At 54.9% G+C, this 27722-nt stretch overlaps 1 protein-coding gene across 1 annotated transcript; it reads left to right on the plus strand.

Moving 5' to 3' along the window:
- Positions 1–2364: 2364 nt before the first annotated feature.
- On the plus strand, positions 2365–27722 carry SPOCK2 (SPARC (osteonectin), cwcv and kazal like domains proteoglycan 2). The gene is made up of 11 exons (XM_061181124.1): positions 2365–2937; positions 15241–15249; positions 15627–15672; positions 15900–16014; positions 17510–17624; positions 19257–19371; positions 19789–19908; positions 20407–20625; positions 22128–22190; positions 23677–23814; positions 23910–27722. The coding sequence occupies exons 1-11, from the start codon at positions 2749–2751 to the stop codon at positions 24050–24052; spliced, it is 1272 nt and encodes a 423-aa protein (XP_061037107.1). The 5' UTR covers positions 2365–2748; the 3' UTR covers positions 24053–27722.

The following is a 27722-nucleotide window of genomic DNA, read 5'->3' on the forward strand; positions in this document are numbered from 1 at the left end:
CTGTCACTTCCTACCAAATGGGATCAAGTGATATATGGTTTTCTATGATGAGCTTTTCTTACCCAGTAATATGTAGTGGATCACATTAGTTGTCAGTAGATACAGATCTACATTATTTTTAATGTCTGTACCATAGCCTGTTGTATGTATTATAATTTAACTAGTTGATCCCTAACTAATGGACCTTGATTTGGTTTCCAGGTTTGGCTATTATAAATAATTCTGGATTGAACATCTTTGTGTGTTTGTCTTTTTATGTCTGTGAGGTCATCTAGAAATGAGATTAAATGGTTTTAAGATGTGGTTAAATTTAAGTTTCTTATTTGGAAACTGAGGTTCCTTCCTCCATTTTGTATTGCTAAATATTAAATACAAACAGAAGAAAAGCATGAAACATATGTACCATTTATCAGATACACCCAGGAGCTTTGGGGCCCCTTTCATTTGAAAAGGCTGACCTGCCAGTAAGTCCCTCAAAATTTACGAAAACCTTTTCTTCTTTATAAACAGTAGTTATTGTCCATTTTCTACAGCTCTTTTCTCCCTCATCTGGAAATTTGGATTTTCCCTCCTAAATAGCTTTACTATTGGATTAACTAACAGTCCTGGACTGTTATTGATTTGCTTTAAGCCCAGGGCTAATATTGACCCAGCTTGAAGGTGCTACAGAAGGCGGGTCCCATTGGAGGAGTGTGGGAAGCATTTTGACCTTCAGGGGTCTGGAAAGAGCTATTGTCTTATAGATGGGCATCTTGTTAGTGCCTTTCCAAACTCTTTATTGGGCAACTGTAGTAATTTCAGAAGACCAGGGACTTCATAAGATAGTATTAGAATGGGAGAGCTATGACATCTAGGATCTACCTCCTCAATGTCTTGGAGACATGTAATTAGGTTTGCTAAAAGACGAGGATTGAAATGGAAAAAGTTGGCAAATGTTAGTACGTATTCAGAACTATGGGACATCATAGCCACCTCTTCCCAACCTGAGGGAAGAAGACCTAACATTTCAAAAATGTTCACTATGCCCAGGCACTTAGTATGTAATTTTGCATGGGTTTCACAGCAATCTTCTGAGATGGGTGGTATCATCATTAATTTATAGATAGAAGATAGATTAGGTATTTTGCCCAAGAACCCAGCTAGTAAGAGGGATTCCATCCCCAGTCTATATGACAATAGATTGCTCTTCCATTATACACTGTGGCTGTGTGCAACTGGGCAAGGCAAGCCAGCTTTATTTACTGTGAGATGAAGACATCAATGGCCAGGGCCTCATTGCAGCACTGCCTCTAAATCTGACTGCAAAGAAAAAGAAAACATGGAAAGGGAGCTGTTGTTTTCTGTTTTCCCAAGGGACCCCAACCCAAGCCATTGATGCATTCAGAATTCCCAGGCAAGCCAGACTCAGGGTGACTATGAACCTTTCAACCTGTGTTTCTTTCCTACTGATTAAGATCATGTTATTCATTGCCTTTGATTTTTTTTTTTTTTTAACATCACAGCAGCCAAGTTTTTTGTTTGTTTTTGTTTTTTAAATAAAAACACAATCTAGGGCTTGGGTCCCAAAAGTTTAATATGTTTTGTCCTGTCAGATTATCTGTTTCCTCTTCAATTTATTTGTGATGTAAACCTCACCCCATTTCTGCTCTGATCCTGGGACTGTGCCCAGAAATGTGTATGTCAACACATTTCTAAAGGCAATGATAAGGATCACAATTTTAACAAAAACTTAAACACCTCAAACCCAGCCTCCCCACACCCCTTTCCCCAATGGCTTATTAAAATCAACTGAAGTCAAAACCATAGCAAATGTGCCTTTTTCAAATTTACCTCAAGGCAGATGAAATGGCCAGACATTTGCCTTTTAGGGTTGCCCTAAGAAGAGCTAACAAAAAGGGTGACAGCCCTTAAACAGTTGCTTAGGGAGGAGGACATCTGCCTCTGTTTTACCAGCTATTCAGTGCTCAGGCCTTGCCTTGAAAAGAGCATGTGGGGCTGGGCAGCAATAGTTCTCAGGCAGCCAGTTGTTACATGGCTTTTGTCTTAACGAAGCCACCCATTACTGTAGAGCCATAACTCGCAGGAAGCCAGCTGTCAGGGCTGTGGCGCAGGCCCCTCTGGGTGGGAGGCAAGGGGAGAGAAAGAGTGTCTGTGGCCAAATTCCCTTTTAGACACCTGAGCCTGGCTTTGTAACCAGAGAGTTTCGTCTTTTCCTCACTCCCATCTTCCCTGAGGAGACCCGGCACCCTTCTTGCTCTCCAGCCTTGGAGAGACAGCAGGGACATCTCCAGATCTGGATTCCTTGGTTTGCAACTCCCTAAGTGCTGGGCTGGGCTGGGCTGGGCTGGGCTCTGCGGCGGCGGCGGCTGGCTGGCGTTTGGCGCTCTGATCTAGTGCTTCCCTTTGAAATCTACCCCCTCCTTTTTTTTTTTTAAACCAGGTATGATGATGTCAAACGTGATGCTGATGCTACAGTTACAGACACGGCCCCTGCTGGCGCAGCCTCTCTGATTCTCTCTTCCTCTCCACGTCCGGCGCTGGGCTTTTTTTCAGACAAGTGCATCTCCTAACCAGGTCACATTTCAGCTGCGACCCACTATCCGTCTGTCACCGGAGTCAGACCGCAGGAGGAGGACTGAGGAAGACGACGGCGTTTGCTCCCGCAATTGCGGGGTGGGAAGAAGGACATTAAAATACTGCAGAAGTCAAGACCCCCCCCCCCTCACCCCAGGTCGAATTCAGACCACGATGCGCGCTCCGGGCTGCGGGCGGCTGGCGCTGCCGCTGCTGCTCGTCACAGTAGCTGCCCTGGCCGAAGGCGACGCCAGAAGGCTCCAGGAGGGCGAGACCCCCGGCAATTTCATGGAGGACGAGCAATGGCTGTCGTCCATCTCGCAGTACAGCGGCAAGATCAAGCACTGGAACCGCTTCCGAGACGTGAGTCTGCGGGGCCGAGAGGGCCGAGGGCTGGGGATGGGGGTTTGGGGAGGGAGCTTTGGAGCAGAGACCCTGGGGCCGGGAGTGGCGGCTGCACGTCGCAGCCACAGGCTCCCGCAGCCCAGCCGGTTAATTGCACCAAGAGTAAACAACGAGCACGCACCGGGCTCCTGAGACCCCTCCTCTTGTACTCCCCAGTCCGGGAGCTGGCGGGCTTGGGACCCCTAGTCCCACACCCGCCCAGCGCGAGGAGTTGCTCTGGGGGCGTGCGTAAGCGACGAGGTCTCCCCTTCAGGCTGGGTGCGGAGAGGGGTGCGGGTTGCAGTGGGGCGGGGGGAAGGGGGCGGAGGGGAGTAGGGAGGGAGGGGCGGGGACCCTGGCTTTGCCTGGGCCTCCGACCTACTCCTCTCTTTTTTTTGGTGAGCCATCCCCAGGTGTCCCCCAGCTGGGTGGATGCTGCAGGTTCCACATACGGGCCACTGCAGAAGGGGCTGGTCTGGGTGGGGCCGGCGGGGACGGTAGCATCGTTTTGCGCTTGCCTTCTATTCGCATCTTGGGCTTTGGGGAAGGGAGAGACAGAAGGGGACAGGGCCCTTGGTTGGCGCTTTGAGTTGGGGTCGGGGGGCGCTCTTAGCAATCCTCCGAAGGCGAGGTGGTGAAAGGCGTGTCCGTGATGGGGGGGCTGGTGAAGGCAGTGAAAATACCGGAGGCCACCTCTGGGTGGCCCCCAGAGCCAGGTCTGGGGTCCCCATGCTGAGGGACGCGAGCACTTATGGAGGCTGGTTTTCCAGGACCAACCTTTCATGGGGGAGCGCGGCCCAGAAGTTGGGGAGCTCCAACCTGGAGGGAAGACTCCCTAGCCCAGTGGACCTGAAAAGCAGAGGGGAGAGCCCAGTAGCTGGGTATGGGAGCCCTTCGGGGACGCCCGATGGAACCCAGGCCTAACCTTGTGCCGGACTTTGCGGGGTAGGGGGTGGGGAGGCGGCTGCGGAGGAGCGGGCGTCGCTGCAGCACTTTGTTTACGGGCACCTGTAGATCAGAGGGGAAACAGAAGGCTGCCGTGTTCGCAGAAGGGGAAGTAGGAGTGAGGAGGGGAGGGCAGAGGGCGTGGCTGGGACCCAGAGAAGGGTCGGGGCGGGGGTGTGAGGTGCAGGATGGGCCCGGATGCTCCGGAGGAGAGGAACGATGGTACCCCGCGATCTGGTGCTTCCCAACACCCTGTCCCCAGAAAACCTCTCCTACGACCCCAATTCTTGCTCCTCATTCCCCAGATTCTCATCAGACCCACCTAGTATAACACAGGCCACACCGTGACCTTTCTCATCTTAAATTGCGTGCATCCAGAAGTTCCTTAGCAATGTGTTTAAAACACACATGCTTCATATGATATCCAGCCAAATGATGGAAACTGGCAGAAATATGCATCTTTTTGTTACCCTGAAACAAGTGACTGTTTATCTCCAAAGTCAAATGGGTAGGTTGTAATTCATTAGGACTCGCATGCTGCCTGGTCCTCAGGGCTGAGTGGCCTGGGCCCGAGTGGGCGGTTTGCCCCACCCCACGGCTGGTCCAGTGACAGGAGCCTGGAGCTCCAGCAAGACCTTTTCCACGTCCCCTGCAGGCCCAGCACAGATTAACTGCAGTCTCCTGCCGCTGCCTGGGAAGCAGCCCGGCCACAGCAGCGAGAGGGTGGCAGCAGGCTGGCCCATCCTGAATCCATGTGTCACTTGTCCAGGCCTCCTTCTGACTCGTTGGCAGTTTGATCTTCCAAAATGGGCCTAGTGAAGGTCAGAGGGAAAAGAAATGCTTAATCAGAACAGTACAGGTTTAAAAATAAAAGGTTCCTACCCACCTCCCTTCCTCCACTGACTTCCAATAGCCAACTCTGTGGGTGAGGATAGATGACTGACTGCATGACCCCCTGGCACAGGGCTGCCCACCTGTCTCCCTGTACTGATGCCAATCACTTCCCCTTTCCTCCCATGCTCATCAGAAGAAAGCCATCAGAATGAAATTCTGCAGGACCTGCCCCCATAGGATTCATGGAAAACTTCAAAGCATGTGTTGGTTTGCGTGGCCTCAGGCATTTATAGGGTAGATTTCCTCTAAAACCCCATTTAAGGTAGCCCTGGCTATAGGAGAACGGGGTCAGGGAGAGAAGGAAGACAAGGAAGGCTGGGCAGGAGGACCTGGCTATAGGGATCCTTTGGCAGCTTCTGCAGAAATGCAGGAGGCTGCTAGCTCAGAGCCACTGCATTGCATAACTCTAGGGGTGCCATAGTGTGAATGGTGCCCCCTGGAGTTGTGCAGTGCACAGACTGTGCACAGGGGCTCTGCCAGGACTGCAGACAGTTCTCATTCCTCCCCTGTTAGCAGAGGCCCCACTTCCCACCCTAAGGACTGAAGGCCCTCTAGTTGGACACAGTAACGTCGGCTTTATGTACATTTCATCAGGCAAGCTTTCTTGAAAATATGCTCCTTCGCTTCTCAAAAGAGAGGTAGGAGTTTCTTTTGAACCTCTGAGGCATTGCCAGATGGAGCCAGAACCTTGTTGATAATCAGTCACAAAATGGTGCAGGGCCCCCACTCTGCCTCAGTGGAAGGGAGGCAAGCAAGCAGGGGGAGTGGAATATTCTTGGGGAATAGGATCAAGGAATCGATAGTGTGGGTGAGGGAAATGTCTCCATTTAATGGTTGGACTGAATTGAGGGGGGAGATTGAGGGAATCATGTCGAAGTGGTCAGGAGAACGAAGAAGAGAAGGAAAGCGTGGGCCGTTGCTCCAGTGTGGAATTGGTCTGAGCTGGTTAGTAGGGAGTTCAGCTTAGCATTCTTCCTCTGAGCGCTAGGATTATTAGGGGGGTCGGGTGTTGTGAAGGATTTACTGGCAGAGTAATCCTCCCCTCCAGTGGGCGTGGGGCTCTCACATGTGTCAGGATAGATCTCTGCCCTGCTGCCGGGAGGAGGGAATTTCAAGTCAGAGGAGATGGGGATCTAGCTGTGCCCTGCTCTGTGCAGGCCTGGGCTTTTCGGAGCCCTACTCCCTAGTGCTACTATCTCCGAATTCACTCCCTGCAGAAGTGGGTGGATTTTACCGCAGTCTTTGGAACAGAGCATCCAGAGCCTGGTAGATAGAGATGGACACTTGAGAGGAGACAGGCCCATTACACAGCATTCTTCCTGGCAGCTTCCAAGAGCTGGCTGGACAACACTGACCGTTCTTTTTCTTCTTGGCTCTTCTCTGCTTTGTACTCCACTTCCATTACATTTTAATGATATTTATGAGTGTCCAGCACAGTGCTGGGCACCCGGGAGGCACGCAGTTAGCACGTGTTGAATCACTGGTTGCAGGGAGTGCTTACATCTGCCAGTCCCTGCAGTCAGCGCTTCATCCCTGTGGCCTCTTGTGCCCTCCAACAACCTGTGAGATAGTTACCATTGCCTTATAGTCCACCCTACATAGGACACAGAGGCACAGAGAAGCTGAGTAACTTATCCACGGTCAAATAGCTAGTAAGCAGCAGAGCTGGGATTTGAACCCAGGTCCTCTAACTCAACTTTGCTTTTTAGAGAACTCTAAGCCTAACCCTTAGTGCAGATGGAAAAGAAGGGTCTACCCTGGCTTGTGCCCTATGGGCTCAAGGATGCCTGTGCAGGAGCAGCACCTCCTAGGAAGCGGGGGGCCAAGGCTCTCAGTGTCTTTGGCAGCCTGCCACCAGCCTGGCCTAGCGACCCTCCAGAGCAGCTCTCTACCCAGGAGAGGCATGAGGCCTGGGTTCAGGTTCTGACTCTGCCACTGCCTGGCAACATTATGCCAGGTACGTCACATAACCTCTCTGAACTTCAGTTTCAGTCTAGGAGACTGAAACGGACACGTAAACATGAAGACATCTTGTCAGAGGGCTGGGGGGGCATCCATTTCAGGCAATATAGAAAGAAACTCCAACCCCATAGAAAAACCACCAGATGCATCAGTGTTTCTGGGACTAGCCCACACCATGCCTCATGAGAATGACACCGATGTATGTTTACTAATTCACTCATTCACTGCAGATCTGAGCACCTCCTCTAGGCCTGTGTTCACCATGAACCTGGGGTCTGGCCCAGGGAAACATCGCCTACTGGCTACTTAGGATTCTCATGTTTTTATGAACACCAAGTAGGCCAGTAGCAAGTTTCAGCCACAAAGGGGCTCCCTTGTTACCACCCCTCCCCTCTCCCCATCCCATACTACGGAACCAGTGCAAGTGTGGGAATGAGCTGCACAGGTGTTCGTGGATAAGTGTGGGTGTGTGAGAAGAACCCCAAACTGGGTCAGGATGGATTCCGTCATTGGGATTTGGGGATGGGAGGCTGGGTCCTGCCCTGGCCTCCTCCTCCTCCACCTCCACTTTGGTTTCAAATCCTGTCCCACACTGGAGGGGTTGGCGTCGCCCAGAGCAGTGTAGTGCAGTGAGAGACTCTTGAACACCCAGCGGGGCTCCAGGCCTTGGGAAGAGAGGGAGAGAAGAGCACTCTTTGCCTAGAGAGGCCATCTCAGTCTCCTCTCAACTTCCAGGCAGTCTGCAGAGGATGGCCAGCCAACACCACCCCCTCCATTCTCCAGAAGGTCAGAGGGCTGTCTGGAGGAGTGGAAGAGCTCTATCCTACCCTGAGCCCCAAGGGCCCTGGGAGGGTACTCAGCTTGTCTTCCTCCCTGGGGGAACCACTTCCAGTTTCTGGCCCTTGATTTTTCCCTTGGTTTAATGGGCAGCCCTTGTCATTCTGTGACTCCGGAAGATGGCGCTAGAGACCGTCCACAGCCGTCCACCTGCACACATCCCCCACCCCCCCTCACCCCCCACCACTGCCTTGCCACAAGCTGAGCAGCAGGACTTTGGGTTTAGGAAAAGGATTTTCTTTTTGCTCCTGAGGAGGTATCTGTGACCAGGTCAGGGTTGAGTATGTATTAACCGGAGACCAAGAAACCTGAGAAATGAGGCCTAATGGCATCCTGGGGCAAACACCAGGCTGAGGATGGCCATACTGCCACTGTGTAGGTTCCCTTGTAAGTGTAATGTGGGTCTTCTTAGGGCTATAGACAGGGAAAATGTGTCTAACCTTGGCGGGCAGACCCAGGCCCAGCTGCAAGCTGTAGGGTGATGTGATTCTTGAAATGTCACAGCCTCTGACCCCCTGAGGGCTCAGCCAGTGTTCAGTTGTACGTATAGCCCCTTCCTTGGGGTTGCTGCAGCATTTATTGGTCATAAACACATTTGGCACATGTTGGTGCTGCTTTGCATCATCACTTACGCTGTGGGCTTGTATCTCAAGAGTCCTCCTGCTGGTGTTTATCACATTCCTCCCAAGGCAGGTCCCTGAGGGTAGGGTCTGGGGATAGACTGCTTTGTGACCCTACCACCCCGTCCTCAGAGCATTGCATGGGGTTTTTGTGCACACAGTAGGTGCTCAGTATGAGTATATGCACCGTGGAATAGGAGAGCCAGGAAGGGTCTCAACTAACCTGTCCTCAGCCCCTCCCTCTTTTCCCCAGGGAGCAGCACTGTGGATTCAGGTGGTAGAGGGCAAAGGGAGAGCTGGGGCTCTGGGCTGAGCCATGCTGACTATTGGGGGTGATCTCTTCCTCTTTCTGGACCCTGAAGGGTTGGGATAGTCACAACTAGAACCCCAGCACCCTGACTCCAATGATTCATTTGTAGGATAAGGGAGTAAATGCTGCCGTGAAGGAACATTATCCCGCAGGCCTCCCTGTTCTCCCCTGTGTCTGTGGGCCTGGACCTGGCTGCAGCCAGCCTTCCCCTTTCTCCTGGGAAGGAGGGGGCTCAAAATTTCCCCCCACCTCAGTGGGCCCACCGAGCAGGTGACCCGCCCATCAGACCTGTGGGTGAGTGAGCACAGGGCTTCCTCAGGTGGAGACCAGGTTCCCTGAGGCAGGGCATCCTGCCCCTGTGGCTCTCTTCCCTGACATCTGAGAAGAGGTCAAGGCTGCACACAGCAGGAAGGACAAGCCAGGCCGGGCCAGTGTCTTACTCCTGCTTGGATGCAGGCTGCTGGCTCCTTCCCTGATCCCTTGCTCCCTTGCACAGGTTGGAGGACGTGGAAGAGTCTGAACTTGTTCAGGCTCCTTTTCCCCTCTTCTCAAAGTTCTCAGTTTAGGAGAGTGGGGGAGCAGAACTGCGGAGCCTCAGCAGCATTAAGCACTGAGCGCTGAGCCTCCACGTTTTACAGATAAAGGAACTGAGCACACCCAAGCCCATGTGCTCTTTCACAACCCCATGTCTGTGTTCTCTCAGCTCCAGTGTCTGGCCCTCCTCAGAGATCCCTGGGATTTAAATCCTGCCCCCCACTCATGTTCCAGAAAGGAAACAGAGGTCCTGAGGCAGCTCAGAACAGAACTCCAGGCCCACACTCCCCTATACCTCTCTCTTGTTCTCTGCCCTCTATGGACCCCTGGGGCCACTGCCTGAACCAGAAACCCAAGGACTGGGGCCGAGATGCCCCTAGAGCAGTGGAGAGCTCAGGCCCCGCGGAATGTGGGGATGGGGGGTCAGCGCGGGCATACCTGAGGCCAGGTGGAGCTCCTGGCATGCGGGCAGTGATAAGCACATTTTTGTCCTCCAAGGAAATTCCTCCAAGCAGAGAGGAGGTGGGAGGCGGGGAGTCTGCCAGATGCCTGACTCCGTCTGTTTGTCCAGGCCCAACAGCCTCTGCCGCTCCCTCTGAGAGAGGGGCAAATATTTAATGACTGCCCCCCTCCTAGCCTCCTCCATGTGGAGGGTGCCACCTCCTCAAGATGCCTTCCGCCTGGGCCTGTGGCAGGGGTGTCAGGCCTCAGCTGAGAAGGAGCCAGGCGGGCCCCACTTCACCCCTGCTTGTTCCTTTCTGGGTCCCTCCCTCTGTGCTCCCCAGCTCTTTGCAGGGAGAGGTAGGAGGGGCCCCCAACTACAACTTCCCCACTCCTGGGCCTTCTCAGTGGACTGGGTTCCATCAGAGGTTCCCTCGCCTGAGGAATGAGGCCAAAATAATGCCGGCTATGGGGCCTTTCAGAGGTTGAGAGAGGCCTGGCCCACTTCCATTTTTAGAGGTTCTCGATCTATTAAAAAATGAAGAAATGCCATAATAGGGTTACAGAAGTTGTGGTTTCTTTAAAGTCTCATGATGCACATCTTTCGGTCCTGTCGGTGTGCGTCTGGCTGTAGCGCCTCAATTGGAGACGTCAGAAGTCTGCGTTTGAGGCTCCTTGTGACTGTGAGACCCAGAAGTGCCTCTCGTCCACCTTGTCCCCCAGACTCCCACCATATGTGCCGAAGAACCCAGCTTCAGTGCTCCTGTTTCGTGAGTTTTGCAAGTATAGAGCTTCACAGTTTACAAAGTGCTCTCACAGCCGTTATCGCACTGGGTCCCTCCGCAGCTCAGGGAGGAAGGCAAGGGAGTCACCCTTACTTTATAGGCGAGGGAAGGGGCTCCAGCGAGGGCAAGGCTCTCTAGGCCACAGTCTTGTTGGCAGTCAGAGGCCAGGCCAGGCCAGTACCCAGTGCCCTGATTCCACGCCAGGGCGAGGGTGGGGGGTGTCTGTCTCTCCATCACACTGTGCTGCAAAGAGGCACGTGGAGATTTGCCCAGGTGGTTTTTAGCCCTGGAGCGCTGCTCTTCTTTTGCTTGATTCACTGCTGTGTCCCATCCTCCCCACCAGATGGAGAGGCTGGGGGAGATTGGGTTAATTCAAGCTGTGAAGTGAGCGGGTGATTTGGGTGCTAATTAAAATGACAGGAAGTAAACAGCGCTTGGAAACACCCAGCATGTGCCCCCTAAGCCCGACTAGGCTTGCGCACTCACTGCCGTTTCTCCCCCAGCTTGGCACAGTGGGCCCTGTCTCCATGGCAACCGGGCTGAGCTGCTGAGATCAAAGCAGGAGATGGGTTAGCTCCAAACCAGCCAAACCAGGGGCGTGTGAAGAGGGTTCTGGAAATGCCTGGAGAAGGGGGGCCCCCAGGTGTCTTCCCCCACCACTGCCAGTCTCTCTACTCTGCTACAAGACTCCCTGCCTAGGGGTTGGAGCAGAGCTGGTGTGGTGGGAGAAACCACCCATGGGCTGGGATTGGGCCTCCTGGGTCCAGTCCTGGCCTGGGACTTTCTTTATCTGTGAAAATTTATGGAGCAATACAGAGTCCTGGTTATAGGGGCACAGATTCTGGAATCCCAGTTCCGGGGGTACCAATACTCTTCTGCTGTGCTCTTGATGTGTGATCCTGTATAAGTCACTTAACCTCTCCAAACCTCAATTTTATCACCTGAGAAATAGGATGATAATAGTGATTTTCTCTTAAATTCTCATGAAGAGTAAAATGAGCCAATGAGTGCAAAGTGCGTAGCGCAATGCCTGTCACACAGTGATTGCTCAGAAGACGTTAGCTATTATTAGGGTATTTTTACTATTGCTAGGTGCTGGGCATAGAAAGGTGAACTTTATATGGTCTCTGCCCTCAAGGAACTGGCCACCTAAATAGGGCAGAAGCAGTGGCATTGCTTGGTGTAACCAGAGCAATAATAAACTTCTACTAGGTGCAGTCCACCTGAAGGAAAACTAGATACGGGGCGAGGTTAGGGAAGATGAAGTGTGAAAGCCAGGTTTTGAAAGATAAATAGAAGTTCAGGGGCTGGATGCAAACGTACCTTCCAGAGGGGGAAGAAGGCTGTGCCGAGGCCTGGCCAGAGTGAAACATCCACTGGAAGGACATGGGGACAGGAAGAGACTCAGAGAAGATGGACTTTCTTCTGTAGGTGACAGGGAACCCTGGGAGGGTTTTTAAATATAATATTTATTGTGGTTTTTTCCCCCTTCATTACAAAAGTAATACATGTTCATTGTAGAAATTTTAGAAACTTGGAAAAAGGCAGAAAGATGCCCAAATTCTCTATTCCTCTCCCCCGGAGGAAACCACTGTTAACATTTTGATATGAATCCTTTTTACCTAATCATCTTTAAACATTTTTTTTCAAAATGAGAGCAAGCTGTATATTTAGCGAAGGGTTTTAAGGCAGGAGAAACATGATCAGAATTATCTTCTAGACAGATTCCTGTGGCTGCAGGGGTGTGGAAGGTGGGCGGGGTCAGGGAGAGCCCAGAGGAGATGCTGCAGTAAGTGAGGCCGGGGTTGCTAGGGTGGGACCAGTGGGCATGGTGACGGGAAGGCAGGCTGGAGAGAGAGCAGGAGGTGGAGTGGACAGGACTTGCTCCTCTCACTGAGACCCCTTGGGGGCAACTCTCCTCACACCCCACTGGTCTCTTGCTATCCCAGTGGTGGCCGCTCTCTTCTCCATTTGCAGGGGCCCCTCATGTGGCCTCTCCCTGCCCATTTCCTGTCCCTCCACCATTTTTTCCACCTGAAGTCTCTGGTCTCTTCTGCTATAACAGCTTTTATTTGTTGAGTATTTTGTGGACACCAGGTACCCTTCAGATACCATCTCCTTTAATCTCTGACTGGTCCAGGCGATAGGTGCTGAGCTCCTACAGGCCAAGGTGCTTGCCCAAGGTACGCTGGTAAGGGAGCGTGGGCTTCTGTGTGACTCCAGGGCCCTCTCTCCTCCTCATCCCCCTCTTTGGCTGGCTGCTCCCATTCTCCTGGAAGTGAGGGTCCTGGGATCCAGAACCACTTAGGCCTCCCCCAACCTCATCCACCACAGCGGAGACAAGGAGCTTAGCTAGAACCCAGGGCAACCCTTGTATACAAAAGGGGCTCAATCCCTGTATCCTGAATCAGGGGGAGTCTTAGCCTCACTTGGGTTGGGGTAGGTGGAGATGGCTCCCCAGCAGGGCTCTCACAAAGCAGCTGGATGGTGAAATAGCCCTTTCTTAGAACTCTCTCTTCCCCCAGCCCACTCCCCACTGGATTTCTAATCAGAAATTCTTGGTATTGACCTTTGAGAACCTTCTTTGTTCTGAGTCCCAAAGGCTTCTGCTCACAGCCTGGTTGGAGGTTAAGGCATCAGGTTAGGTCCAGAGTGAGGGAGGGAATGAGCAGGCATCGAGGCCCTCGGCTAACACCCCTCCCTGCTCCAGTTCAGGTGTGGGTCGGTTCTGGGGCACACAGACCTTGTTGGTGTGCACACAACCTCATGCCCACTCCCCTTCCAGAGGATGATGGAGCAGATGGGAAGACCCCAACTCCATGAAGGCCAGTCCCTACTTTTGCCCCAACTTGTAACCCTGGCCTCAACCACTTGGCCATGCTCAGCCTCATTTCCCATCTGTGGTGAGTGGACACCAGGGGAGGGACCCCTCCACCCTGATGAGTTCCTGGAGAAGAAGGGCTGGGTCTGGGCTAGCTTCCTTTGGCCCTGGCATAAAGGGAAATTATGCCGCAGTTCCCTGTCAGCTGCCTGGCGGTCTTCTTAGAAGCTTGCCCAGGGGCTCAAGAGGGTTCCAGCCACGTCCTGTGGAATTGGGTGGGTGCCTGAGCCAGGAGCCTGGGCTGGTCTGTTCAGTGTCCACGGGGCCGCCCAGGCCAGGTTCTCCAGAAGCCCCTCCTGTGCTTTCCTCCTGCTGCTCCTGGGTCCAAGGACTGCAGGACACTTGGCTGCTTGGACACATATGTGGGTTGTTACTTAGTTTCTAGATAAAAATCAACTGGCATTGGGTGAACTGTCTTGAAGTGTCCTTTCCTACAAACACCCAGCACACACTGTTGCTTCAGGTGTGTGCATGGGTGCAGATGCTCACAGACGAGGACATGCATGCCTGCACACACAGGTGCTTTGGGACACATGCCCATGAGTGTGCACGTGTGAAGACCCAAATGAATGCACACACGTGTGCATGTGCAGAAGCACACACTCAGGTTTGCACCTGACCCCAGCATGCTCTACCTGGGTCTGATGCCAACCGCTTGATCGGCATGGCTCCTCTCTGGCCTTTGCCCAGGAGGCTGTGTTGATAAGGGCTCTTGCCCCTGCCTGTTCCTGATGCTTGTCAACTTCCAGGGGACACATCAGAGGCCTCAGAGCCCTTGGGCTTTCAAGGCCCTGTGGGTGCCCTCTGGTGCAGGACCCCCATGCCCTCTTCCCCAGGCCTGACAGGAGTCTGGTCCCTTCCCACCCCTACCCCACAGTGTGGCCTCTGCCCTCATCCTTGCATAGTTTTGATCCTTGGGTGGGACTCAGGACAAGGAGGCAGCTGCACGTGGCTTCTCCTGCCCCCTGTCCTCCAGCACCCAGAGCCCCATGCAGAGGAGGCCGGCAGCTGGCTCCTTGGCACTGCCAGCCTCCAGTCCTGAGAAGCCCTCTCCTGCCTGCCTGGCAGAGCTGCTACCGGGAGCACCTTGGGAGCTGTTTACTGGTTTTCAGCTGCTGCCTCCGCCCCACAGGGAAAAGTGGGGAAACCAGAAGGAGCTGGGATTTTATGCCAGTGAGCTAGGCTGGGTGGGAGCTGCTCTGCCTCTGGCCACTGTGGGGTCCACAGGCCCAGGGGAGGGACTTGTGGCCGGAGGAGGGTGAGGAGAGAGCTCCCGTGTGCCCCGGGTGCCCGACAGTGTGTGGTATCCAGAAGAGAGGTCTGTGCTGGGCGTCGGGTGACCTGGGTTCTGAGACGGTGGGACCCGGGTCAGGTCATTTCTTGTCTCTGGACTTCCCGGCCTCTCCTGCACATAGAAGGGGCTGGGACAGATGACCTCAGAGGGCCTTTTCAGGATCTTCTGAGTCTGAGGATTTGCAGCTGGACGATGGTAACTGAGGAAGCTGTTGGGAGGGGCCATGGTCCCCCTTTCTCTCAGTGCACCATCTGAGTTCTGCACGCAAGTCAGACCTTGACTGAAAAACAGGTGTCAGGGGAGGGGACTGCCCAGGGAGGGAGGGACCCTGGTAGAAGGAGAGAGGGTGTTTCTGGAACAGCCAGGGCATAGGCATGAGAATCACTTCCCAGGCAGTATGGGCCCCTCAGACATCTGTCCTGATGGTGGGGTCAGGGCTCGTTCCTTTGGGACCAGCTTCAGGGCCTGAAGTAGAGGGATGGGGCTCACCCTTAAAGCCATGGGCCTCACCTCTACTGCTCCTAAGGCCAGCCCTGAGTGGGCCCAGGCCTTAAGCTCTCTTTTGTAAAGACATAGGAGTACTATCCTCCAGTTGGAGGCCATAGAGGTCAGAGGACGGTAGCAATCAAAGACCATTGCCCAGCATCCACAGTCACGTGATGAGGCCTGGGGAACCCTGACCACATGGTGTGAGGGTAGGCCTCACCCTAAAATCCTCATCTCTCCCTCTCTCCTCCTGCTCCGGTTCCCGTGGCCTGCTACTGCTTCCCGATCCCCAGGAGGTGGAGGTGAGTACTGCCTGGGGCTCCACTGCATATGTATCTGCAGCTACACACCCCACTCTCTTCTCTTCTCCCTTGCACACTTACCCCAATTTCTCCTCCCCTGCGTCATCCAGTGTGGGATGGGGGGTGTGGAATAAGGAACTTAGGGGAGAGGCCAGAAGAGATTCTGGACATGGGTTTAGGGGGATAGAGGTCTGGGGGAGGCAGCTGTCAGGGCCTGGGTGGACAGGGGTCATCTGGGAAACCACGAGGATGGTGGCAGTTGGCATGCGGAAGCAGTGGCCCAGCCTTCTCCTCTGTTGGCCCTGGAGTTGAACTTCGGCTCTAGGATGTAAATCTTAGCCCTTCCCTTCTCCCTCACCCCCTCTGTCCTTCCCTAGGATGACTACATCAAGAGCTGGGAGGACAATCAGCAAGGAGATGAAGGTAACATGCCCCTCCCATGTTGGGGAAGGTGACTGACACCCGTGAGGACTTGAGACGCTCCTTGGGGAGCCAGACCAAATGGGGATGGAACTTCCAAGCCGAGGAGCTCTGGTTATCAAGGGCTGATAGAGAGAGGGGCTTCCCAGCTCAGAATTGGGGCTGGGGGCTCCTGGGCTCTCTAACACTGAGTCCCAGGTGACCTGTGTCCTAACTCTGTGTACCTGCAGCCCTGGATACCACCAAGGACCCCTGCCAGAAGGTGAAGTGCAGCCGTCACAAAGTGTGCATTGCCCAGGGCTACCAGCGGGCAATGTGCATCAGCCGCAAGAAGCTGGAGCACAGGTGAGGGCCTTGGGGAGGTGGGAGGCCTGGAGGGGGTCTGCTTAAAGAGCAAGGGGTTAACTAATACATAGGAGTTATCTTTTGCTTCGGAACAAACTACTCCAAAGCTTAGTGGCTTAAAACAACAAATGTGTGTTATCTCACACAGTTTCTGAGGGTCAGGAATCAGATGTGGTTCTATTGGATGGTTCTGGCTTAGGGACTGTCAGGAGGTTACAGTCAAGATGCTGGCTGAGGCTGCATCATCTGAAGGCAGCACTCAGGCTGGAGGATCCACTTCCAAGCTCACTCACTTGACTGTTGGCCCTAGTCAAGGGGACCTCTCCATAGGGATGCTTGAGTGTCCTCACAGCATGGCAGCTGGCTTCCTGTAAGGCAAGTCATTCAAGGGAGAGAGAGCAAGGAGGAAGCCACATTTATGACCTAGTCTTAGAAGTCACACATTGTTACTTCTGCCACCTCTATTTGTTAGGAGCGAGTCTTAAGTACTGCCACACTCTAGGGGAGGGGAATTAGGTTCCATGTTTTGAAGGGAGGAGTGCCAAAGAATCTCTGGACATATTTCAAAACCACCACACTGTATGAGATCAGACACCAAACTGTGGGACCCAGGGAAAAGCACATTTCCTCTCTGGGCCTCGGTGTCCATATCCGTAAGACAAATGGGTTGGCCCAGATAGTTTGAGGTTCCTTCCAGCTCTGACATGGAACAATTTCATGAAATATTTAAGGTTGTAGCTTCTGAGGCTTGCAGAGGAGGGAAGGAGTGAGGGGCATTTGAGGCCTTAGCTCCAGCCCAAGGACAAGACCCTGCCTGACTCCAAGACCCCCTGGAGAAGGTTCCATTTCCCTCCCCTTTCTCCTTAATCATAGAATCAGAGACCAGAGACTTGGAGTTGCAATCTTAGTTGCCTGTAGGGGCCTGGCAGGTAATGTAAATGCATGAAGAGAGCTTGGTGACAGACCACTCTGGTGAGCCCAGGCCTTGTGGAAATGCACGACCAGGACTCCCATATCTTCCATTTTAACTAGGCCAGAAATCCAGGTTTTTTTATGTGAACTCTTCCATTTTGCAAATGTTCATGAATAACCCAATTAAAAACAAAAACCCTTGGTGGTCAAACAAAATGATCCTACAGGCCAGATGTGACCCATGGGCCATCAGTTTGCAACCTTTGATTTGGTCTTACCCCTTAAGCAAGTGTGAGTCCCTTTTACATCTTACACTTGGACCTGGAGTTGCAACCTGAGGGCCCTGCTGGAAAGGGAAAGCTGGGGGTCTGTACCCTGCCCTGTTGGTTCCACCTTTATGAGCTAGAAGAGGGTCTGGCTGGGGGTGATGGGAGGGTGGGCAGGGGCAGGGAGGCAGCTGCATCTACTGTAGATCACCAAGAGCAACTTCTTTTTGGAAACAGTCTCCTGAACCCTCCCTTGCCCTGTCCGTCTCTCATTTTTGCTTCCATCCCTGTGCCCTCCCATTCCGCTCCTCCTGTAGGATCAAGCAGCCTGCCCTGAAACTCCATGGAAACAAAGACACCATGTGTAAGCCCTGTCACATGGCCCACCTCGCCTCCGTCTGCGGCTCTGATGGCCACACTTACAGCTCAGTGGTGAGGAGCCCTGGCCCCAGGTGGGGTGGGGGTGGGGTGCACTGGAGTCCACAGGGAGCAGAGAGGACAGCTCAGCTGGGCCTTCTGTGGGGCTCCCAGTGCTGCTGTGGGGCCGGATGCACTTGTCGGCACATTCAGTGTGGCCGACCACAGCAGGGGCACCAAGCCCGGGAGTCTGAGCCAGACCCTGCCCCTGACCTGGGCAGGTGCAGGTGGGGGCTGGGGCCTGGAGGAGGCCGGTAACTGCAAGTCAGAGTAAGTGAGGGAAGGGCCTCATGAAAGTATGGAGGGCAATGGAAGGAAGGAGCTCTGTCGTCCAGGTGCGGGGGGTTGAAATCTTCCCATGGGTGGTATCCACGTGGACAGGATGGTTCACCAGCAAGCACCAGGCATTCTGGGGCAGGAGGAAGTAACCTCTGTGAGATGACAACGTGGGAGGGAACAGTGGTTGGGTGAATGAATTCCAGCTTGATGGGATTTTTGTGAGGGTTAAATGAGACAGGATTTGTGAAAGCATTTTATAAACTTTAAAGTACCGTAGAAATGCGGGTGCTAATTGTGAGTGCTTCTGCTAGCTGTGAGGAGTTGGTTGGTGTTTGGAGGGCAGGGACTGTTAGCTGGAGTTGGGTTCTGGGGCTTAGGAACCCTTTTGGGGTGAGATGCGGATTTAAGAGTCACCCGTTGTGGGTGATGATTGAAGTTGGGGAGGGGATGAGGTCACCCGGGGAGAATAAGGCAGAGAGAGAGAATAAGCAAAGGGGCAGAAGCTGCATGGAGGAGGGGTACAGAGGACGTAGGCGGAGCTGGTAGAGAGAGAAGGAGAGTGCTGAGTCACACCACCTGAGGGCAAAGCGGGGTTTGGGCAGGAGGCTGTGGTCTGAGGGTCCCAGCGCTGCCCTGTGGGGAGGTGGAGGTCATCGGGAGGTCTGGCTTCCAGCCCAGCCCCGTGGCCTTGGCTGAGTCACTGGGCTTCTCTGAGCTTCCGTGTTCTCTGCTGAGCACGAGAAACACAATTCCTCCCTCACAGAGCTGTCGGGGGCCAGGTGAGATCACGTTGTAAAATGCTACGAGGACCCGCTTCTCATGAGCGGTCATCCCATGGGGAGAAACCAGACACGACCAGGGGAAAACACTTGAAGGGCGAGGAATGGATGAACCCCTCTCGAAACTGTAAAGGCCAGGGAATTAGCAGATGTTCAATAGCCAGTAGCTGTTTGTTATCAAGAGAGCCCATGGAGGTGACTGTGGGAAGGCCGTGAGGGAGGGGCCCACAGCCGGTTACCTAGGGGCCAAGGGACTGTGGGGAGGAAGAGGAGAGGCCAAGAGGGCAAGGAGGGGTGGGTGAGTGGGGGTGAGGGGATGGGGGTTTCCTGGGAAGGACAAATGTGCAGAGAGGCAGGCTGGTGCGGAGTGGGGCTCCTGGGAGCCTTTGATTCCCCCCCTTCCTGGGCCTGCTGCCCCTGACCACTGTACACCTGTGGCCTCCAGGGGGATTAGGAGGGCCGCTCCAGGCTGTTCGTGGGTCTGTCCCTCCCATCTCCAAGGGGGAAGGCAGATGTGGCTGCCGTGGTTGGCTGGAGGGTGCCCCTAGCAGTGCCCCCGTCACCCAGCCCGACCTTTCTTTTCGTGCAGTGTAAGCTGGAGCAGCAGGCATGCCTGAGCAGCAAGCAGCTGACGGTGAGATGCGACGGCCCCTGCCCCTGCCCCACAGAGCAGGCCGCCACCTCCTCCGCGGATGGCAAACCAGGTAATGAGTGCTGGGCCACAGCCAGGCTAGGGGTGGGGGCGGCTCACTGCCAGGGCCCCGGGACGCCTCCTTCAGGGCTCTGGGATGGCAAGAGAGGTTTGCAGTGGGCAGGGAGAAGTAGCAAAGACAGGGACAGGCCTGAGGGACCTGTGGGTCTGGAGATCTGCTTTACACGGAGCAGGAGGGCTCCGGCCTCATCACAGGGAGACTGCACTGTGTGTTTTTAGTGCTAGGGAGTGAGGCGGAGGAGGAAGGTGGGAGAGGAGGAGAGAGCCTCTGATCTCTAACTCCCCTTCCCTCTGGCATCCCACTGCCCAGCCGCCAGGCCTGTAGGGCAGCACCCCCAGCTGAGACCATGCTTGCTGCTTCACCCCACCTTCACCCTCCACCCCCTTCTCCCTGTTCTGCCGACTGCAGAGACCTGCACGGGCCAGGACCTGGCTGACTTGGGGGATCGGCTGCGGGACTGGTTCCAGCTCCTTCATGAGAACTCCAAGCAGAACGGCTCAGCCGGCAGTGGGGCCCGCCCGGCCAGTGGTACAGGAGCTGGTTGCTCTGCAGGGGAGGAGGATGGGAGATGGGGAGACGGGGGCACACTGGGCCACCTGGCTGCACTGGGGAGCACCCACTTTTGCTCCCTCCTGCCAGACCCTGAGCCCCTAAAAGAACCTAAACCTCAGAACAAGGGGAGGGAGGCTTGATCAGACAGGAGGGATTTGGGATAGCTAACAGGAAGAACTTCTTAAAATGGGTGGAAGGAAGCTAAACCCTGAAATGGGTAGCCAAGGGAAGGTAAGGAATTATTTTCCCTGAAGGGCTTTCAAAACAGGGTCTTGACTGGTTTGGGTGCAGTCCTATGCAGAGGCAGAGGGATGGGCCTTCAGCCATTCTTGAATTTCTCAACGCCATGGTTGGATCCTGAGCTGTCCTGACCCTGAACAGAGGGCTGGGGCTGACAGAGAGGTGGAGGCATGGATGGACAGATGGATGGAGCGATTTACCTTGAGCAGGTCTGAACCGTGGCCTTCTCCCCAGGGCTAGACAAGAGCCTGGGGGCCAGCTGCAAGGACTCCATCGGCTGGATGTTCTCCAAGCTGGACACCAGTGCCGACCTCTTCCTGGACCAGACAGAGCTGGCTGCCGTCAACCTGGACAAGTACGAGGTCTGCATCCGCCCCTTCTTCAACTCCTGCGACACCTACAAGGATGGCCGTGTTTCTACCGCCGAGTGGTGCTTCTGCTTCTGGAGGGAGAGTGAGTGTGGCCCCTCCCCGGGCCCCGGGCCCCGGGCCCCCGGCCCTGCTGTGCGGGCTCTGCCCCTTGCTCCAGGCTGTCTTTGGGAGTTGGGGTGGCTCCCTCTTGGCTACCTCCCCATGCCCAGAACTTTTCCTGCTCCCCCACTTCCTGCACTCTCTCAGCACCTCATCTCTTGGAGCCCAGGGAAGCCAGCACTTGAACTCCCTTCCTTGGCAGCCTCCAAGGTGGATTTTGTGGGTCATGAGGCTTATGCACTTTCGGAGGCCTGCTTTAAGGAAGAGTATTAAAAACTACAAATGTAAAATTTCTAGGGCCCCTTGGAGGGCTTGGAAGGGGCTGAGGGTTCCGGAAGCTGAAGCTAAGTTGACTTCTCAGTGATTCCACCTTTAGGCCCATCTCACAGTACTTGCCCCAAATATGTGATTATGCGTGTGATCATTAGCCTTAGAGATATAACGTCATTTGTCAGCTTTATATATCCTGAGCCAGAGCAGGACATGTGCTTAGAGATCATCTAGGCCAAGTGATAACCATCATCGATGGTTAAACTGAGGTTCCGAGGGGTCAGCTGACCAGCCAGAGGTGGGGTAGCCCGTGCTCTGCCTCTGGTGTTTGGCCTGGTCCCCACTGTGGTCGTGTGATGGGAGTATACAGCAGCTGTGGCCCGAGGCTGGGGCTTCCTCTAGGGTTCCGCCATAAGCTGGTTTGGGACACTGGGCAGGCAACTGAATCTTTCCAAATTCAGTTTCTTCGTCCGAATGGGGAGATAACAATACCTCAGAGACTGTTGTGAAGATGAAGTGAGAAAATCTGGGTGCAGAGCACCATGTAAATCACAAATCCCTCTGCCAGTGTGGGGTATTTTGACCAGTTTTACTGCCCGTAACTGCCCAGCCTTCCTGCGCTCTCTGCACAGCTCCAGCACTTTTACTTCCCAGGCCTTTGGAGCTCGTGCTGTCCATTCTGTGCAGTAGCCTTCTTGGGCAGGAGGCTGGGAGCTGATCTCATTTTACAGCCAGCCACGCCCCCGCTGGGAAGGGCTAGGGGACTTCTCAAGGTCACAGACAAGTTAGATTTGGCTGCCAGTTATTTTCAGGCTTCCATCTAATGTTCCCTCCAGTCTTATGTTGCCCCCGGGCCCTCTCACCCTGGGGAATCTGTGCATTCACCTCCTCTTCTGAATCCTGTTTACTCATCCCATGAGTCGCCAATACCCTCAGAGAGCCCTGGGCTTCTTGGGGGGCCTCAGCGCATCCCACAGCCATGGAACAGCCTCTCCCAGTTGGAGCCTGGGTGTTCTTATCTGGCAGAGCCCCTGTGCCAGTTTTGGAGACCTTAGAAGGATCAGTGCATCCCACTGTGGGGCCGCCCTGTGTCAGAGCCTGGGTATTTTCATCTTGCAGAGCCCTCTGACTGGGTTTCTAAGCCTTGAGGGGGCTCAGTGAGTCCCATCAGCACTGTGGGACAGCCCCCAACAGAGGCTGATTCTCTCCCTGCAGAGCCCCCCTGCCTGGCAGAGTTGGAGCGTATCCAGATCCAGGAGGCTGCCAAGAAGAAGCCAGGTGAGGGGGCTGGGCTGGGCTCAGAGGAGGAGTCAGGTGCCCTGGGGTCCCTCTGAGGCCCAGAGGCTCTAGCCCCTGGGTATCAAGGAAGACGCTGAGTTCAGAGGAGGCCCTGGCTTAGGAAGACAGGAGAGGGAAACTCCCTCCTGTCTTTATCCTCGTGGTGGGGAAAGGTCTCCCAACCAGCCCCTCAGTAAGTGTGTTTTAAGCACTAATTTTGTGTCCATTCCTGCTGGGGCTGGAGGTAGGGATACAGAAGGTTCCTAGAACCCTCTGTTCAATTTACTTCAGCCAGGGTGTGTGCAAAGCTCGAGGGAGGCCCCGCCATAGCAGATGCTCGTGTTCTCAGCAAACATTTGAGTGCCAGCCCTGGAGAGACAACAGCAAACCCAGCCTAGGTCAGAACTGATGGGCAAGACAGTAGTGGTCCCTGGCCTCATAAAGCACACAGGCTACTTGGGGAAACACAACCCACAAGGTGACACACCAGAAAGACAGAGCGACCGGTTGTGGCTCCTGTATGTATGGTGCTGAGGGAGAGCTCAGTGGACAGAAGTCAGCCTGGGGTCAGCGAAGGCCTCTCTGGGGAGCTGGTGTTCAAGAGGAGACCTGAGGGATGAGAACGAGGTAGCCAGGAGCAGAGCTGAGGGCAGGAAAACGTTCTTGGGACACAGAAAGGACCCGTGTGGCTGAGCGTGGTGGTTGAGGGGACAGAGGTCCAAGGGGCAGATCCCATGGGGCCTTATAGCTCCTGGTGCAGCTTGGCCTTTAACTGGGCAGTGAGACCAACTCATATGAAACCAAACACTGGAACCTCCCTGCAAAGCCGTATTGACTGAGAACCCAGTGGCCTTTGGGGGCAGGCACTAGTGCCACTTCTGCCAGGAAGCCAGGATCTTCCTCCTGGAAGCAATCCTCTCTGGTCTGCATTCCCCGAACATGTGCGCTGGGCCTTAGGGCACATGTCCTGGGGTGCCTGGTGTTAACATTTCTATGTATCTCACCCCTACTAAGTGGGCAGAGTCTATCACCAGGGCCCCAGAGTGGGGATGTCAGCCGGTGTCTGTTAAGTGAACAGAGGAGCAGCCTGAGGGCAGGTCAGAATCAGAGGGCTGGGAGGAGAAGCTGGCATTGCCAGCAGGAGACAGCCAGGCAGAGGGGCAGCTGTAGGATCGAGGACGTCTGGCACAACGAGGTCAGACTGGCCATCCTGCAGGACTTGGGAATTGTGGAGGCAGATGGGAGCCATTGCAGGGGCTGAGCAGGTGGTTTAGAAAGGCAGGTTTTCTTGTTCCTGGCCAGTCAAGCTGGAATAAATGCTGGCGTCCAACCCTGGACGTCTGAGCTTGTTGGGTGGTCAGTACCTGGGCTGACTGGGATCTGGTGGGGTCTGGGCCCCTGTGAGCCCAAGGTCCCAGGGCCACCTCTGGGAAGAGCCCTCACCCCGAGGCCCCTGCTCTGACCCTGTGGGGTGTGCCGCATTCAGGAGTCTTCATCCCGAGCTGTGACGAGGATGGCTACTACCGGAAGATGCAGTGTGACCAGAGCAGCGGTGACTGCTGGTGTGTGGACCAGCTGGGCCTGGAGCTGACTGGCACCCGCACGCACGGGAGCCCTGACTGCGGTAAGGGCCGGACAGCAGCCGGAGGCCCAGCTCGGTGTGGCAAGGTTTCCTGCTAGCAGGATGCTAACGTGCCCCTTGGCTTGTTCCTCTCACAGACGACATCGTGGGCTTCTCAGGGGACTTTGGGAGCGGTGTCGGCTGGGAGGACGAGGAGGAGAAGGAGACAGAGGAAGCAGGCGAGGAGGCGGAGGAGGAGGGCGAGGCGGGCGAGGCGGATGACGGAGGCTACATCTGGTAGATGGCCCGCGGGGAGCTGGGGCAGGCCAGGGTGCTGACGGCCGGGGAGACAGGCCAGCAGAGACCTGGACAGAAGCAGGCAGATTGCGAACGGATCCGGAAAATACAGTCTGAAGCTACCCTGGCTCCAACGGGGAGGACCAGAAGTGTGAGTGTGCATGGCACGTGTGTGGCATGTATGGCCGGGATGTGTGAATGTGTGTGTGTGTGTGTGTGTGTGTGTGTGTGTGGCATGCACTGAAAAACGTGTCCTTGGTCCACACTGCTACTGGCAGAGTGAGTCACCCAAAGGCCCCTTCGGCCTCCTTGTAGTTGTTTTCTTCCCATTTTAGTTTTAAAATACACACATACACACTGCAAGGTCAAAACTGATTAAATGAGATGCCCCCTTGCCAGTCCCCCAGCCCCATCCAGGCCCACCCTGACACCCTGGGATTCCTTGTCCTGATTTGCTACCCTCACCTCAATCAGTCCTCCCTCCTCCTGCCCCTGCCTTTCTCTCTTTCCCTTCTGGAGTCAAGCCCTGGCCTGTGGGATGAGGCCTAGGGACCATCCCTGGGGGCAGAGGGGAGGGAGGGCAGGGAGCTGTCTGCTGGCCAGTTTGGCTGTGACGCACCCACCAGACTCAGATGAGAGGGGCTGGGACACCCGCCTCAGTGAGCGCTTTCCCTTTGCTGGACTCTCCTCCTAACCCAAGCCAGTGTGACCAGAGGTGGCAGAGAAAGAGCTGGGGGCAGAAGCTGAGAGGTGAGGGAGGAAAAGGCCTTGGCAAGCTGCTGGGGAGGGGAGGGGTGGACCATGTGAGGAAGAGAAGGGGCCAGCTTGACCGGGAGAGTATGCCTTTGCAGATCCAGGTAGAGCTCTTAGGAGTGGAGACGGGACACCCCTGAATGCCAGGCCCTGGAACAGCTCAGGCCCCTTTCTGTGGCTCTCAGGTGGGGGCCTGGTCTGGGCTGTTCTGTAGGGGTAGTGGGTGGTGGTTATGCAGGTGAGCTCCCCCTAGCCCTGAGGGAGGATCACACCTTCCCCTGTCTCCATTGCTGGGGTCCCCCACTCCCGGAACCTGAGGATCAGGCCGCAGGTGAAGAGCCTGGGTCTTGCCCAGGGGTGTGTGTATGCACCCACGTCCTCCCTGACCCCTTAATAAATGCTCCCCTCCCATCCAGACCAACAGAAAGCATTGTCCCTGAGACCCTGTGAATGAGGAGCAGTGGAAAGCTGCAAACTTCTGCCCTCAGAGACCAGGATGTTTCCCCATCTCTCCTTCTCAAGAGAGAGGCACCCCTGGGCCATTTCCAGCCCCACTCCTCTCAGCCCCCGGGCTTGCCCTCCATCCCCTCTGAGGGTCCCCTAGGGCTGCTCTAGTGGAGGGCCTTTCAAGCTCTGAGGTGTTCAGGGTTGTGAAAAGTCAGAGGGGACAGGTCCAGGGCAACCAGAATCTGAGGCCATGCCTCACTGTTCCCCCAAATCTCCTTACCGTGTGGGAGCCAGCATGGATGAGAAAGTGCCCCATGTTTTTTTTTTTTCCTTACTCTATCCCGTTCTCTCCCTGTTGAAGCAAATTTTTTAACACCTTTGGTGAAGAATTTCTTGCCTGGATTTGGGTCTCTGATGCCCTTTGGTGTGTGGTGAGCGCTGTGTGTGTGTGTGTGTGTGTGTGCGCGCGCGCCTAGGGACCACCCCTGGGGGCCTGGCATATGAGGAAGAGCGCCCTGTGTGCTGGGTGGTGGCAGGGTGTGGGGTCCACGTGATAAGGTTCCCTGGGCAAGCCTCCCAGCCTGGCTCCCCAGATTCTTTCCTTCCACCCCGGAATCCACATCTTACAAGCCCTCCCTAGGGGAAAATAACGAAACTCCAATTAGCGCCGTGAACCGCTTCTCATTCCACAGCACAGTTCTGAGTGTTAAGGTGTCGCGCTGTTCCAGGTCCCCCTCTCCTGTCTCGCCCTCTCCCCTTCCTGTCTGCCCAGTCCTTCCTCTGGTCCCCGGCTCAGTTCAGGGAAACTCCGGTTCACGTCAGCCCTCTGCCGTCTGAGCACAGCTCCTCTCAGAGCTACTTGAAACTTCCTGCTCTCGCTAGGATTGGAGTCTGTCTGTCTCTCCCCTCTGCCCTGGCTCAGACTTCTGGAACCGTCTCCTGGGCGTGGCTGTTGAGGATGCTGGGGCGTTCTGGGGTGGGGAGGGGGCAGAGAGGGAGGGGTGCCCCTCTCCTCTTACTGTTGCCCTCCCCTCCTGGGGGTGCATGCCCTCTCTGGGTCTTCTGGTTGTGCACGTTTTTATGACCTTGTAAATATGTTGTAGAGAGAAAGCAAAAGGCGCTGAACTAGACCCTGGTGGGACTCAGAGGTCCAGCATTGCCCTGTCTCTGAAACCCCTACACTGCTTTTCACCCCACTCTCTGGGACCAAGACACCCGCCCCCTGCAAAGTTAGCCCAAGCAGCTTGTGCCTAGTGGGCTGAAGGCCTCCAAGTCACTTCTTGTCAGACAAGGTGCAGGTTTCCTTGTGAGCAAGGTTGCAGGGTGGTCCTTCCTTAGCTCCTTGGATGTGTGCCCTTGACCAAGCTGTCTGCCACCTGGCCCCTCCCTTGTCCCTCTTCTCGTTGTCCTCTCTCTGTCCTGTCCCCACTCCCCTGGCTTAGGCAGGCAGCAGGATTCAGGCTGTGTTGGAAAGAGCTCAACCAAATTTTCAGAGAAGTTTCTTGCCTGGCCCTGGAGCTGCCCTTGGCCACCCCAGGCCTCCTTACCCACTGGCGCTGGGAGAGACGGGCATGTCTAAGATGGGGCAGGTTGGAGTTGGAGCGAACAAATGTGCCTTGAGAGACCACTCAGAGAGGGTTCGGGGCGATGGGGAAGGAGGTGTGGGAGCTCAGGAAGGAGGAGGAGGGAGGTGAAGCTGATGAGAGTGTGAGGGGGTGTGACTGCCCCCCGTTGTCCCCCTGGGGCTGTGACCACATGTGGCCAGTGGTCAAACTTCTGTCCTCACGCCAGCCTGCCTGGTTTTATTGGGCAGGCCACCCACTCACCTCTCATGAGCTCCATCTGCTTTCAGCTTCACCTGAGTGGGTGGGGGTCCATTGGGATCAACATGGGAACCCATTTCACCAAAGCCTCCCCCGCAGCCCTTGGGGAGAATGAATGGCTAATCAACCGACCCCCGGCATCATCGTGAGGCTGTGGGCTGGCAGGGGTCAAAGGGAGGAGACAGCGGGGGTGCCAAAGGAGACTGGAGACATCCGAGGAAGTCCCAAGCAGAGCAAATTGCTTTATAGCCTGAAGCCTACTTAAACTGTGTTATGTGCAATAACTGAGCTTAGAGTTAAGAATTGTGTTCAAGTGCTTGGATTTCCGTCTGTATATTTAAGTGCTGAAATCGTATCTCTCAGTAATTTTAGATGTCTTAAAAAAAAATCGAAAAACAAAGTGTTAGACTGTGTCTGTGCATTGATGGGCACTCAAGCGTCCCGTGGGTCACCCCACCCTCTTCCTCTCCCCTGTGCCCCGCCTCCCCTCACATTCACCCCTGCCCCCCGCCTCCACTTGGAGACCCCGCCTCGTGTTGTCTTTATCTGCCTATTAACTCAGCCTAAGGAAACAAGTACACTCCACACATGCATAAAGGAAATCAAATGTTATTTTTAAGAAAGCGGAAAATAAAAACTTTATAAACACCA

Source organism: Eubalaena glacialis, chromosome 1 (assembly GCF_028564815.1).
Source record: "Eubalaena glacialis isolate mEubGla1 chromosome 1, mEubGla1.1.hap2.+ XY, whole genome shotgun sequence".
NCBI lineage: Eukaryota > Metazoa > Chordata > Mammalia > Artiodactyla > Balaenidae > Eubalaena > Eubalaena glacialis.